Source organism: Bacillus rossius, assembly GCF_032445375.1.
Source record: "Bacillus rossius redtenbacheri isolate Brsri chromosome 9 unlocalized genomic scaffold, Brsri_v3 Brsri_v3_scf9_2, whole genome shotgun sequence".
In the NCBI taxonomy this organism is placed as follows: domain Eukaryota; kingdom Metazoa; phylum Arthropoda; class Insecta; order Phasmatodea; family Bacillidae; genus Bacillus; species Bacillus rossius.
The window spans coordinates 34,191,732-34,207,587 of NW_026962013.1; the positions used below are offsets into that span (position 1 = coordinate 34,191,732).

Below are 15,856 nucleotides of genomic sequence, written 5' to 3' on the forward strand. Positions count from 1 at the left end.
AAGTTCAACTTCACTAACGAGTTTCCCAATCCACTTCGCCAGATACCTCTGTTCGAGAAACAGTATCCTCGCGCCTGCATAAACATCTATAGCATCGACGAAAACCAGATGATTGTAACATCACGAGTCGCTCTAGAAGAGAAAAGAACATCTTTCAAACTTCTGTTCTTGGTGTTGAAATATGCGGTTTTTGTGAATTGTGTGGATCTTGGAATATATTGAGAGATCTCCGTTTGTATTGTGAATTCCTGACACCAAATAAGAAATTTCCGCATTTTAATCAGGTGGTACTTGAATAAAAATATCCATTACTCATTCGTTAAATAGGCTAAGTACAGCCGAGAAACACTCGTTTGTAACATGATTCTTTCCCTCCTTGAGGTCTGGTTAAACAAGGCTGGTTAATGTTAAGAATTGTGTGACTATAAAAGCAAGGAAGTGAAATGGTAGCAAAATATTAGACGACTATAATGATCACGAGAAATGTGAAGATGATGATTCTAATAGTACTATCCCAGGTCTTGTTAATTATTTGGAACTAAAAGTTAACGAAGAAAGTAGCATTTTCATGGGTAATTAAAAAAATTTACTCCAAGTTCTAGTCGCCTCCATGAAATTGAGAGCACTTTAGAACAGCCTAAAGCTGAAAAGGTAGAAGACTGCTATGATTCACCTGAAGCTTACAAGAACTAAGACTATGATTAAGAACTTGAAGCTCACAAGATCGAATACTGTGATAAAGTGTTGAGACCAAAATGATGGAAACGACTTATTAAACTAAATTATTCAGATTAGGCCTATGATGGTCAGTGGGGTGATTACAATTTTAATGGCTTTGAGGCTGGTATTAAAAACGGAACTTTAGAGGTCTTAAAAGTATTAGTAATGAAAATTTACGTAAGATGTTAGAAGTCGAAGATATTTATTATGCCACATGGAAATATTCTAACCTATTGGTAGATAGGTTAAGACTTCTACTTGCCTCGGAAAAATGGAGAAAATTTACCCAATACCAAACAAATATGCTCTATACTTCGTGAAATAAGAAATGCATGCTTCATACAATAATAACTTGTTTTGTCTGCATGTGTATAAAAGTGAGAAACCAAATTATTCTTTGGATAAAAAAAGTTTGTTTTATTTATTGTAATTTAATTTCTAGCTAAGGTTGGGTTCTCGTAGTACAACTTCTAACTTAAAGATGTAAAATTCGTAATAAATGACTAACAAAATGGAGAGTCATAATAACGTCTTTCCGGCAATTTTGGCGGGTACGTGCTACATTGTAGCTAAAATCATTTGGAGCCAAATGTGGATGGAGGCATTGTAGCCGGCTTGAGCCGGATTCTATCGTTTCGTTTAGTATTTTAACTAATGTATCCTAGATATCGTATCCTACTGAGTTGAATGTTTTATACAAATGTGTGTCCGTTTCATTGAATGTTTGTTGTCAAGTCTGTAGCCAGGACTGAATATTTAATGGTTCAAAACCCCTTGGTCTTGTAGGAAGCATAAAATACATATTTCAGGGATGTTTCGGCTCTACAGTAAGCTTTAAATTTGCTGAGTTGGTATTTTTATACCCAGATTTTTTTCTATGTGTTTGATGTATCCTTGTAGCCTCGTGGTCTTGTAGCCTGGTAGTATTGTAGACACATAGCCGATTGGAACCTTGTAGCTTGTAACTTTGTAGCCAAGAAGTCTTGTAGCCTTGTTAGAAATAAATAATTCAACTATGTTCACCGAGATATAGGATGGGTGGATGAATGATTTATTCCTGCACTGAAGGAAGTCATGTGAAGGGAGTTCGCATCAAAAGGGAGTTATATGTGGATTTATATGTTACAGAAAATACAGAAAAACTGGCATGGTGCCTGTTAATGTAAAATATAACTCACTCCTGGACACTGTTCATTTTGATGCGAATAAACTAGGCGTAATAAAACTTAGAGCTAAAATGGAATATTTTGTTTGTATTTATAAATGATTGACATAAATATTCCGTGTTGTTAAAATACGTAATTACCATCCGAGATGTTACTACTTGGAAGATTTACGAGGTTCGGTGATATGTGACGGATTCTATGGGGAAGAAATTCAGCCTACCAAGTACCCAAGCGATTATTAAGTAGAAAAATTGATGGATTAGAAAGATGATGTCTTGTTTGTGAAGTGGCTAGGATTCGATAAATGTGAAAATCAGTTGAATAAAATTGACTAATGCCATATAAATTATAATGTTTTTAAATGTTGTAAATTTTTATATTAATAAATGCAAGTCTAAAATATATAAAAAAATGTATTTATTAATGTGCTGTTTGAAACTTTTCACTAGTTACCAGAGGTCGGGATGTTAGTCGAAGGTGCTTAAAATGGTATTAAGAGGCTGGCGACGCGTGGCGACAGGTCTAAATGACGCAGCTTTTGGTGTGTTGAAGGTTCAGGAGGAGGGGGGAGGGGGTAGGTCTGCTGACGTCAAAGGCCCTGCGTCAGTGACGTGTTTGCTTGGCACGCACGAACAGGACTGCAATAAAAAGGGTAAAGGGGTGGGGACAGTTGAACAATTACAGCCTCATGATGTATCATTCGTAGTTATTAACAGAGCTAGTAAGATGTGTCGGGCCACCTATGAGAAGATTGTTGAGGATGAGTTCTATGCGTGCTGTCAGGAGGCTAGCGGCCAGGAAGAAACTCTTGCGATGGATGAAGACGAAGAGTCCAGGGAAGACATCGCAGATGTACCTGTGAACACCTCCACTCTGACCGTGGAGGATATTGCTGCTGTGAAGGGAAGGGGGGATATCGACTTTGGAGCTACGTGATGCTTGTATACTTGTGTGGGCAGAGTAATTGATGGCTATTATGGAAAGTACCTACTGCGGAGCGGGGTGTTGTGAAGGGGGTCGGTAACGCCTTCTGAATGGTATTGTGTTAAAAAGGGGGGAGAAGATGGTGTGAAGGAGTGTGTGTGTTTTTTTATTAAATAGTGTTAATTTTTTTTAAATATTTTATTTAGTTCGACTTCTTGCCACGATTTAAAAAAATACTATTTTCATTTGATATGAAGTGCATCTCGTAGTGGCAGTAGGTAATGGCTTTGCTCTTAGCATCAGTGGGTAATGGCTGAGGTGAGTGTTGTAACTGCATCATATACACTATAGTGATAAGACATTAAGTTGAAACATAAAATGTTCGATTGTGCTTCCTTTTTGTTGATTGTGCTTCCAAATGTGCTTCCTTTTTTGTTGATTGTGCTTCCGATTGTGCGTCCTTTTCTATGAATGTGCTTCTGTCAAATTGTTTATTATTTTAACATAACACCTATATCATCCAAGGTACTAATACTTATAAATGTCTTAGAGAATGGTAAAATGTAATTATACGCAGACATTAAAAATATCTGCTTCCATGCAGCTTTTAAAACACGAGTACGCAAACATGAACTTGTTTCTAAAAGTGAAATTATACACAGACATTAAAAATATCTGCTTCCATGCAGCTTTTAAACACGGGCACGCAAACATGGACTTGATTAGGAATGTAATTATACGTAGACATTAAAAATATCTGCTTCCATTCAGCTTTTAAAACACGAGTACGCAAACATGAGAAGAGAATAATACTTGTGAGTTAGGACTCTGAAAAATTTCTGGTCCGCTAAGATGGTGTAATAAATGTTTTTTTTTTTCTAAATTATCATTACTTTTTTCTATCACATACACAACGATAGTATTGATAACATATATTTTAGTTAAAACCTATAAATGATAAGACTTTAAGAAAAAATGTCGCTTACAACAACAAAATGACTGTGGATTTTGTGGATTTTGGTCTATGAGGTTTATTATAAAAGTGAAATTAAACGCAGACTTTAAAAATATCTGCTTCCATGCAGCTTTTAAACACGTGTACGCAAACATGAGAAGAGATTATTACTTGTGAGTTAGGACTCTGAAAAATTTCTAGTCAGCTAAGATGGAGTAATAAATGTTTTTTAAATTATCATTACTTTAACTAACGCATCCACAACGATAGTATTGATAACATATATTTTAGTTAAAACCTATAAGTGATAAGACTTTAAGAAAAAATGTCGGTTACAACAACAAATGACTGTGGATTTTGTGGATTTTGTGGATTCTGTGGATTTTGGTCTATAAGGTTCATAACGATGTTGGTAGAGAATTGTAACTCGACCTTACATACACTAACATACTTTATAAACCTACAACCGATGACGACACCCATCAGATGAAATCAAGATGGCAGTCTCCACTAAATAAGATGGCTGCCTCCAGCATACAATGATGGTATATATTTTTTTTCTTGATTTTCTAAGCTAATAATTATGATTTTCCAAGATGGTGGATGTAACGAAAAATTGTAACAGGAATGAGTGGGTTGTTCGATGACAATGTTATTGTAACAGAGGGGTGGGGGTGCTAGATGATGTATTTGTAATTTAGAGGAGTGGGGTGTTCGATGCATAGGTTTTTAATTAAAATTTTATTAAATAATATTTTTTAATTTTATTTTAAAATTTTGATTATTTAATTTTTTTTAAATTTTAATTTTTTTTATTAAAATCGGATAATAAATAAAGATTTTCAAGATGGCGGACGAAACTCAAAATGTTGGAATGTTCTAGAAAACAAAATGGCCGCCGGACTTGACGTAATACAAGATGGCCGCCGGAAGTGACGTCATCCAAGATGGTCACTGGAAGTGACGTCATCCAAGATGGCCGCCGGAAAAGACGCAATCCAAGATGGCCGACGGAAGTGACGTAATCCAAGATGGCCACCGGAAGTGACGCAATACAAGATGGCTGTCGTGGTTCCACGGCTCCCCCAACCCCCAATCCTGTCCCAGATCGAACTATATATACCTACTTTTGTTTAGTTAACTCGGACTTCTGAGCAATGACCTATAAGCCGTAACTTGAAAAAAAATCATAACATAAGATTTTTTTAAAATTAATTAATCATAAAATGTTTTATGCGAAGACTAAAATGTTCATTCATCTATAACATCTCTGGAAACCATAATTATATGCAACCAGAGGCAGAGTAGCTATTAGGAAGGATATTGGGGAAAGTATAAGGAAATGAAAATGCTCAAGGAACACAGGGAAAGCATTTTGTGAACTGGAAAATACTGAAAAAGATAATACATTGAAAAAAAAAGCATTATAACGTATTCAACTAGGAACACGCGTTTCAATAACTATGATGGACGACATAAAAATTTCATCCTAAATGGATGAGCTATAGAAATTCGTCAATCTATAAAAAAAAGTGATGGTTTAGGTAAAGAAATAGCAAAGTATAAACATATACTTAACTGATGCGCCATGTGGAAGAAGTTTGAAATCACTCCAAGCATCCTATGAATGACAGAATATACGACAAAGATAGACACAGATCACCTCTATTTATTAGTGCTGAATAAACTTATGTAGTTAAATACTTTTTCACAAATATTTTTTTTAATATAGTTGAGTTTACTCTATACAGTAACATATTAAACATGTAATAAAAGTTACACTTTTAGGTTTGGATTAATTAGGAATAGTTTGAAAAAATAAACTTATACCAAGAGAAATCGATCTCAACATTTACCATTAACGTATATTACTCTAGCTATAGGGCTCGAAGTATTGATCTCTACATGTAGAACTTGACATTTCGTCATTTATATTTTAGACTTCATGACATTCATTTTTATTAATGTTTAAGTTAATTTCAAAGTAAACCCTTTGAAATATTCAGAAACATTTGCAGGACATTAAAACATTTGGTGTAAATAATTAATAAGTTTAAAATATAATTTTCAAAATTTATATGACAACCGAATAATATATTACACTTTAACATGTAAGTCTTGACCCAATTTTTATCGGTATCCACAAGTCTTCCTTGATATGTTGATATCGAGATATCGCTCGAAATGTCCATCTCGACGTATCGGTTTCAAGCTGTAGCCTTTCGCTCGCTGAATCGCCCTTTGGAATAATATCAACCGTTCAAAAAACCTAGCATGTCATGGTTTATTTTGACATATTGGCTTGCCTCACAACCCTAGCCCCAAGGTGGCTGTTCATTCTATCCTCTTAGCCATGAGAATGGCACACTTGCTGGTTATTCCCGGGAACACCTCTTTGCCGTCCACCTTGTAGTCCTTGTAGTCGATGCGCGCCAACTGCTCGAAGCCCTCCCTGGTGGCCAGCACCTGAGACTCTATGGCGATGAATGCAGTCACCGTCAGCTTCACCCCCACGGCCCGGCCCACGTCGAACCTGGCCTTCAGAAGCTCCTTGCCCAGCCCTTGGCCTTGGAACTCCTTGGCCACCGACAGTCCCATAGCCGTGATGTACTCCTCCACTCCGTACTTCTTGAAAGGGTCTGCCAGGGAGTCCAAGTAGTCCAGAAGATTTATGATCTTCTTAATGACAGCCCCTTGATGCTGTGGGAAAGTAAAACATCACCCATTCAAGTCATTACCATTTAGTAATATATTTAAGTACTTTCACATAAGTCTTTGTTAATGTTTTAACGGCGGTCGTTAGTTAAAGTCACTGCGGGGCTCTACAGCTTCGCATTGGACTCCTCCCTACCGTAGGCGCCCCCTATGTTGAGGGAGCGGCGGCCATGTGTCGGAACGCCTCCTGCAGGACGCGGGAAACACTCTCCCACGTGCTGCAGAGGTGTCCTCTCACCGACAGTTTGCGGATTGAGAGGCATGACCATGTCAACCGTCTCCTCCAACATAGCATACAGCAAAACGGATACCTGGTACACGAAGAGCCGCGACTCACGGCGGGGACAAACAGGTACATTCCTGACCTCGTCGTAGTCCGGAACGGCGTAGGCTATGTCATAGAGACGACGGTAGCGTGGGAGTACGGCGGATCCTTGGAGCGGGCCTACGACCTGAAGCAGGGGAAATACAACATCCCAGAGATCGAGCAGAAGATCAAGACCAAGTACGGCCTGGCTTCTGTTCGGTTTCTTCCCTGCGTCGTAGGAGCCAGGGGCACGTGGCTGCGATCCAACAACGACATCTGGAAGGAGCTCCAGTTGCCACCATCACTGATCACTACCATCTTGACATCAGTGATGCAGTACGGGGTCGCCATCCACCGCTCCTTCATGCGTCAAGTATGGAGGGGTGGGGGAAGAGTACAGTGGAGACCTCGTGTTGGCGGAGTTCCTGAAGGGTGACACCGCTGGATCGCAGCCGGGGAACACACTTGGTGATAATCAAACTCCTATTGTGTTTATCACTTAACGTGTCTCAAATTTGTAAGTATTCGAAAGAAGTATGTGCCAGCGGTACCCATTTACTGTCACGTGATAAGCATCACATGATGTCTGTTCACGACCACTGACAACCATATGAGGTTGTTTAGAAAATCCTTTAACAGAACAAATTTGGCACATCGGTAGGTAGAACTTAAGGGAAGTGTAATATTAGAGACAAGTTGTACACGACACAGAATATAACACTTGTTCCTTAAAACCACAAACTTCACTGAACGTGGACAACCCTAAGGAATCAGAAAATCACAAAATCGCACTTTTGAACTTGAATTCACGAAAAACTATAGAGCAGTTTTTTCAACTGTTTTGAGGCATGACCTTTTTCTATATCATTTTCTTTTCAAAATTTAACTCTTTAAAGCAGAGCATATGTGATTTAATGGATTGCACGAAGTTAATAGTGACTGACAGTTACGAATAGCTTACACTGTGAAGTCATTATCTTTTAGTATTTAATTCACTTCGGGGGATGACTACAGTATTACGGTATTGTTAATATGTATACACTATGCCATGGTCTTTGTGAACCTCTTTATGTGTTATCTCAGCTTTTAATTTTCAAAATTAAGCCTTATAAAATTGTTGTGTACTATATATTTTTAAAGGGACTTTGTTTAATGTAGATTAAATATATATAGCATATGACGAATAATGAATTAATGAAAATTATGAAAAAAAGGGAAAATAATGTTTGTATCATATAATTAAAATATGCTCAATTTTTCACGGTATGATCGAGTCAAAAACATAAATGACGAAATATCAATGTCAACATGTCAAGATTTGTATATCAAAGTCGATGCGTCGGCACCCATAGCTATAATTTGTTACGTCAGTAATGATATTGGGAACCTGCCATGTTAGAGGCCATGGGGGTGGTGACGGCTGGATGTCTTTGTATTAACATCCTGTTTAAAACTCTGTAAAATCGTGAAAACTTACTACCACTTGCATAACTTCCCCCCCCCCCCCCCTCTTTCTAATTCTGACCGTGAAGTTACACGGGCGAACAGTGAACTTTGGAATCGTTCGGGTACTGACAGGAGGTCAATGTATCGCAAGCTTCCCGTTGACCCCGGTCAAGGCTGGGCGCTATTTTCGGGCGACCTATTTGCAGTGCTTGAAGCAGGGGAAGACATGTATTATCGCCAGTGCAAGAGCACGGGACATAACTGACAGTTTAAAAACGGCGCGGGCCCTCAACTGTCGTTATTATTCGCGGTAAGCTTGAAAAACAACTTTAATAAGAATTGCCGCATCAAGCTTGGTTCAAGCTTGATTGTTATGACCTTGATTATTTTGACACAGACTTGCATTTGCACGCTTTCAATGTGCTTGAACGAGGCTAGACAAGTTAACTTGTCGCAGAGAACTTCATTGAAGCTTGATCAGATTAGCAGTATTTCAATAAAATTCCTTGTCTAAAATCGGGTTCATAGCCAGGTTTTAGAATTTGATCAAATCTGTTTCGCTTTTATCGGTTCTTTGTCATTATATGGTTTAAAATTTTGGCTGCAAATGGAACGATTCGATATTTGACTTAGCTGCTCCGACAAAGAATTCTAGCGGTGGGTGCGGAAACTACGTGTGATTGGCGTTCAGAAATGTAGTTGAAAACATAGTTTGCGTAGCGTACATTTATTACGCTCGTCATAAATTTTAAACAAGTCAACCTTTAAATTTCGTGTCCAAATTTCTTAATAACCTATAAGCGTATTTGCAACGCAAGAACACACGAACTCTCTCGTTACAGTGGTAGATTTTGCAATTCTCTGGAGAGTTCTTAAAAACTCGCTCACATTTATTTTTAATATTTTTTAACATAAAATAGTGTGTTACTGAAGATTAACATAACAAAAAAAAAAGAAACGGGATCTTTCAATTCCTTACTATGCATTGCGCAATTAAAAAAAAACGCAGCCTCAGGATGAGAAAAAAAACCTACATATTTAAATACAACTTACTGTAAGGTTTATTACTGCATCCTTCGTCTCATGTATAATAGTTGCCAATAAAATGAAAAAAAAAGTGAAGAAGAAACTACGCAGTCTAGTGGAATGTCTGAAGGGTCCACATCTCACTAATCACCAAAATGATAAAAAAATACAAAAACTATGCAAATATGCATATAACTATTTTTTAAACGACAATAATAGTATATTTCGTTTGAAAATTTTTAAGTGCAAAATTCATCGGAAGGACTCTTACAGCGGGCTCTGGTAAATGGGGGTGGGTTTCACTAGATGTAAACAACTGCCCAAAAAATTTTCTTTGCTATGTCACTGAAATTAGATAAATCATACCTTTCTTAAAATAAAAAAAAACATCAGTTTTAGGAAGTCACCTCGTGTTTCACGCTCTTCTCGGCTCGGGTGACGACGCCCAGCATGTTGGCGCCCGCGATCCTGGGCCGGGGTCCGTCGTCCTCGAGGAAGGCGACGACGGCTATCCTCTGGGCCAGCATCTCCTCCCAGAGGCCGCGCTTATCCTTCACGCTCGGCGAGTCACTGTTTATGTTGAGGCACTTGCAGAGAGGCTCATTATGCATGAAATGCTCCTCCATGAAGTCCACTAGCTCCTCCTCGCGGTCCTCGGGAACGTCCTGGATGACGAAGGACGGCACCTTGCCATCCACCGGCTTCCTGCCGACCGCTCGACGCCACACCTTGGGGTGCGGCACTGAGTCGGGTCTCTTCCAGCTGGGCATCTTCCTCCTGGGCTGCTGCTTCTACCTGTACACAGGGAGCAGTTATACAAGGACACGACTTCATGGGCCACTCTCTCTACCTGCACACAGGGAGCAGTTATACAAGGACACGACTTCATGGGCCACTCTCTCTACCTGCACACAGGGAGCAGTTATACAAGGACACGACTTCATGGGCCACTCTCTCTACCTGCACACAGGGAGCAGTTATACAAGGACACGACTTCATGGGCCACTCTCTCTACCTGCACACAGGGAGCAGTTATACAAGGACACGACTTCATGGGCCACTCTCTCTACCTGCACACAGGGAGCAGTTATACAAGGACACGAATTTATGGGCCACTCTCTCTACCTGCACACAGGGAGCAGTTATACAAGGACACGACTTCATGGGCCACTCTCTCTAACTGCACACAGGGAGCAGTTATACAAGGACACGACTTCATGGGCCACTCACTCTACCTGCCCACAGGGAGCAGTTATACAAGGACACGACTTCATGGGCCACTCTCTCTACCTGCACACAGGGAGCAGTTATACAAGGACACATCTTCATGGGCCACTCTTTCTACCTGCACACAGGGAGCAGTTATACAAGGACACGACTTCATGGGCCACTCTCTCTACCTGCACACAGAGAGCAGTTATACAAGGACACGACTTCATGGGCCACTCTCTCTACCTGCACACAGGGAGCAGTTATACAAGGACACGTCTTCATGGGCCACTCTCTCTACCTGCACACAGGGAGCAGTTATACAAGGACACATTGTCGTCCTGGGCTACTGTCTCTACCTGCAGAACCATGCATATAAAGAACAGTTGTACGAGGGCAAATTGTCCTGCGCTGCTATCTCTACTTACAGAACCTAACACGTAGAGAACAGTTATACCAAGACACATTGTCTTCCTGGGCTGCTGTCTCTACCTACAGAACCTTGCACGCAGAAAACATTACTCGTGAATATCTTCACAGCTTTGCCTGTAGAGAGGTGCTGATATTCACACATAAAGATGGGTTTTCGCACTGATTTCCTCTCCACAGTTTGAGGGTAAACAGTTGTAACTCTGCTTCTATTGGGAGTTTTTGAGAATATTTTAACTTGCAGCACACAGTTTTTTGAAATAAATAATATGCAGCGATGGGGAATAATGGTAAGACACTTGACTCGTATTCTGGGGAACCAGGGTTCGAGTCCTGGGCTATCACCTGATGGTTTACAACCAAGTCCCGAAATCAATCCAGGCAAATGCTGTAGTTCCTTCCCCAAAATCCCCGTTCAAATATTTGTGTTACTACTTTATTTTTCACTCGTTAAAATGTAAAAAAAAAAGTTTCTCGATAACATATATAGTCATATTATTTTGAGTTGCGCATCATTTTTTTTTTTTACTTTTATATACCGAAATGATTGTTAGGTATATTTGTAGCCTTTTTTTTTTAAATGAAAAAAATTGTCATTGTAATAAGAATGAAAAGGCAAAAAATGTAAATACGAATCAAATCAAATCAAATGAAATCAAATTTATTGTAGGTGTCTTGTTTCACCTTGATCAGCTATGATACATAAAATAATTAATTTTCATTGCAGTGAAAATTGTTACAGCTCATCTTTGAAAGATTTCTCAAGACAACAGTAGATATTTTATCTAAAATATTTAAATGTATAGAATTATCAAGAAGTTTAACATTTTCCTTCTAAATCGGTGGTTATTAAAGTTTTTGAGCTCGGAGGCGCTTTTACAATTCAATAAATAATCACCATAAACAAATTTATGAGAAATATGTTTTAACAATTAAGGCAAATAATACAGGGGAAAAAACACTAAACAAAAATAAAATGTCACATACTATCAACAGTAAAGAGCGACGACAGTTCCGTACCGAACTAAATCATTGTTCGTCAAAACCTGTAAATTCGTTCAAGTAACACGTTCATAATGAAGTGTTAACAAAAATGGAAATCTTATGGGTGCACCAGTATGTCCTGGCACCTGAGTCATCCTGCCGCCGACAGGTCATGCGCATCAACTGCACGTGGTGTAGAGTAGAGTGGGCTGTGAACAGCAACCTGTAATAATTTAACAGGTATGTGAAAGCAGCAGCAGCAGCAGAAGCAGCAGCAGCAACAGCAACATGTCAAGAGAAATAGAAATAACAATTATTGTGAAACAGCAGAAATATACCTTACTTCTTTTCCCATACAGCTTCTATATATGTTGTGTAATATCAAGTATCACTATGTCGTATTGCAAATTGCAACTGGTAGCCTGCAAATCGAATGGACTATAGTGGTAAATAGTTGTATGTCCTGCTACTGGTGCCGGTCTGTGCTTTCAGTGGCGGTGTTCGCCATCTTGGATTGTGACACCACGGTGGCCATATTCAATGACCTTGATATTGTCCCGCAATTTTGAATCATGGCGTAACGTTCGACACTTTGGTTTTCTATAACTTTCCGCTATTTTGGATTCCTCTATTTTGAATTATGACTTCACTGTTGCAATTTTCGTCACGTCCTCCGTCTTTAACACCCAAAATTATTATCAGAAAAAAATCGGGAAATATATTATTTTGTAAAATATTATTTAATTACAATGTTAATATAATTTTAATAAAAATTGCACTTACATATTGGAGCTTGGAGTCCTTGGTTCAAACCCGGCGACGGCAAAATAAAAATGGTGATAGGTCATTCCTTCCACGATAAATACCAACCACAATTTTACCAATTTGCAAAATTTAAAGCCCGAGGTTGGTAAAAGAACGGAAAAGGGGGGGAGGTAGTTGTGTTTTTAAAACAAAACTAACACTTCAAATTCAATTATAATAAGAAGTTATAAACTAAAAAAAACTTGCTTCTAGAGTTAACGCATTGCTTATTTTCGAGTTTATTAAAATTCGTGTTTTAATGGAGGTGAAAACAGGGAAGGTCTTTATTTGTTAACAAAACTCGTAACTCCCGAAACTTATTAAGTATGGTGCAACTTAATGGTAAAAATAATAAAATATTAAATTATTTTATATATTATTGGCTAGGTTCCACCCCTAAGGGCGGTAAACGAGATAAGTATGGATTAGATAATAAAAAAAACATTTTTCAGAATCAACTATATCTAAGAGTTAGAAATTAAGAATGAACATTGAGTATAAAGAGTTACAGTTAGTATTATTTAAGTTTTTCGGATTTCGTCTTTTAAGGGTGTGAAAAAGGGAGTAGGAAGTTATTTTATATCATAAAAATTAATATCACCCAGCAAACAAACAAATTAAGATGAAGGTAAGATACTGAGCAAGAATAACGTATAAAATTATTATTTAATGTCATGTTTTAACCTTTACCATTTTTCTATATTCGACCGCAAAAAATAGGTACAAAGGCGGTCAATTCTTTTTAACCATGAAAGTCGTATCTCTGTGGATAATTCATATCTCTGAAACTAATCAAGCAGGATGTAAGTTATGTGGTATGATTTAAAAAAAAAAAAAAAAAAAAAAAAACGAGAATTTCAGCTCATGCACGAGCATTGGCGTAGCTGTGTTCATAAAGTTGGGGGGGGGGGGGGGGGGAGGAGGACAAATAATGATTTTGATGTCATGTAAACCCATTCCCCTCTTACTAAGAAGGGGGGTCCGAGGGTTCTCCACCGGAAAATTTAGATTTTAAAAGTGCAAAATAGCGCTTTTTAAGCAGTTTTTGTATTTAACCATTGGATACATCGATGTTAAAATTATTATTGTTTCCTTAAGATAAAATTTGAGAGTGAAGAAATTACAAATAAAGTTGGGCAGAATAATATTATAAAATAAAAATATCACGGTCTAGAAATTTGGGGGGGGGGGGGACAGTCCCCTCCACATAAAAAGTTCAGGGGGACACGCCCCTGTCCCCCCCGGTTCCTACGCCCCTGTGCACGAGGGGCATAGATGCTGTCTCGTGACGCAGTTGAACGAATATAGTTCATACTTTCAATACACTCCATGCAAGAGAAGCAAACTAATGTCAATAAAACAAAACCATCCCTATCATTTAGTAGAAATAAGACCTTGACCTTTGGTGGGAGCAATTTCAACAATATATTTAATATTAGTAGGAACTGTCGGATTTTTTTCCACAAATATCAAAATCTACTTAAATATTAGGAGTATTAATAACAATTATAACTCGAAGAGCTTGCATCACATATGCCAGCGAACAACAACAGTTCCCATTGCAACACACGTAATGCAGGTTCGGACCCGAACGCTTGTAAATTCCAATCAAGTGATAACATCTAATAAACTCCTTGCGTTCTCACTGAAATTATAACCTAGATTCTGCACACAATTGAGAGAGGTAACGGGCAACGTCCCGTCGCTTGGGACTCCACGTGCTCGCGGTTCGATGCCCGGTTCTGGCGGTCGCGCCGCGAAGCTATCCAAGCAAGTCACTGGCCTGGGCGAACACAGCTCCACCATCACTGCGCGCACGCCGAGACTGACCTGCAGGGCTTCCCAGCCAGCTGTTCGCTCGTGAAGTGCGGGCGGCACTGGATCTCTGTCCGAATATCTTCTCCTTGTGATCTGGCGTCCAGAGGCGCTTATCTCTGTTTACGCCGTGCCACAGCAGTATGACGCAAGTGTGAAACAGCAAAAAAAAAAAAAAAAATATATATATATATCAAGAAGGCAGCTGATGGCAAAAACAGAATTTTTTTTAAAAAATAGTGCTTTGATAAGCTAAAGAACATTTCAAATTCGGCTGTTCGTGCACATCGGAAGCAGAAACTCGGACAGACTAATTTTTTTAATTTGTGTGTGTGTATTTTTTTAAATATTTGTTTCATACTTGACGCCTACCTGGAGCCCAATTCCGAAACGCCCACAGCGAGTAGGCTGTAGGCGTGAATGTTGTCCGGTTTCCCGCCTGCGGGGTGTGTCTACAACCAGAGCGTCATTTTACAAGTTCCCCAGTTGCGAGGCTATGCCACTTATAGGCAGTGCCTGCGGATGGTTCCATTTGACCAGTGATCGTAGCCTCGGGCACAGGAGCTCGGAAAATGACGAACTGTTGTCATGAGCGACTAGGTACGGTAAACTCCCGCGTGTGGCTGGTCGGTATTTGAGAACATCACAGGCGGGAGAACACGTCATCGCTGCCGCGATATATATATATATATATATATATATATATATATATAAGGTGTTCTTGTACATTGGGTTCAAATCTCGTCACAGGAATATAATTTTTTTTTATATGAATGAATGTTACAAGGCAAGATTTATAGCGTATAAGTCACGTCTAGCCAAAGAGGGTAAAATAATACACTGAAAAAGACCATTTTGCATTTGTTTGCAAACTGTTACTTTAATTTCATAAAATACAGGTCGCCTCGGTGACTTATTTTGAGACGTAATTTTATCAAAGCCCCATAGGATACAATGCACTTTCATTTATTTCATAAGTAATCTCCAACAACCTTATGTTATCATATCCTTTTTTTATGTGGTTGACCATCAATTGCGTGTCGTGTATGATTAAAACCTCCAAGTTTTGTTGGGAGTCTATGGTTCCGTATGTAAATAAGGTCCCCAGAAAATTGTTTTGTTACTATGTAAAGAATTTCCAATTTCCTAAAGAATAAACGAAGTGTCTAAAATGAAAAGAAAAAAAAATTGCATATTTTCATCACTGACTCATGGACTCATGGAAAAAAATAATTTTTATGTGTTTTTTTCATGCAAGGTTTTTAATAGTTTGTTAAATAATTTTTAATATGTCAAGAAAGGGATTTGATACAGAAATGAACACAGGAATACATCGGCCCTACAAAACGAATTTAA

At 38.6% G+C, this 15,856-nt stretch overlaps 1 protein-coding gene across 3 annotated transcripts; it reads right to left on the bottom strand.

Annotated features, from left to right (window-relative positions):
- Positions 1-5,414: 5,414 nt before the first annotated feature.
- On the bottom strand, positions 5,415-14,922 carry LOC134542825 (uncharacterized). 3 transcript variants are annotated; one of them, XM_063387374.1, is made up of 4 exons: positions 14,516-14,600; positions 12,028-12,104; positions 9,667-10,054; positions 5,423-6,465 (listed from the first exon to the last, which is right to left on the bottom strand). In XM_063387374.1, the coding sequence occupies exons 3-4, from the start codon at positions 10,027-10,029 to the stop codon at positions 6,100-6,102; spliced, it is 729 nt and encodes a 242-aa protein (XP_063243444.1). In that variant the 5' UTR covers positions 10,030-10,054; positions 12,028-12,104; positions 14,516-14,600; the 3' UTR covers positions 5,423-6,099. The 3 variants fall into 3 exon arrangements, with proteins under 3 accessions (XP_063243446.1, XP_063243444.1, XP_063243445.1); XM_063387376.1 differs by lacking the exon at positions 12,028-12,104 and having other exon boundaries at positions 5,415-6,465; positions 14,516-14,922; XM_063387375.1 differs by lacking the exons at positions 12,028-12,104; positions 14,516-14,600 and adding an exon at positions 12,225-12,340.
- Between the last annotated feature and the right edge of the window lie 934 nt (positions 14,923-15,856).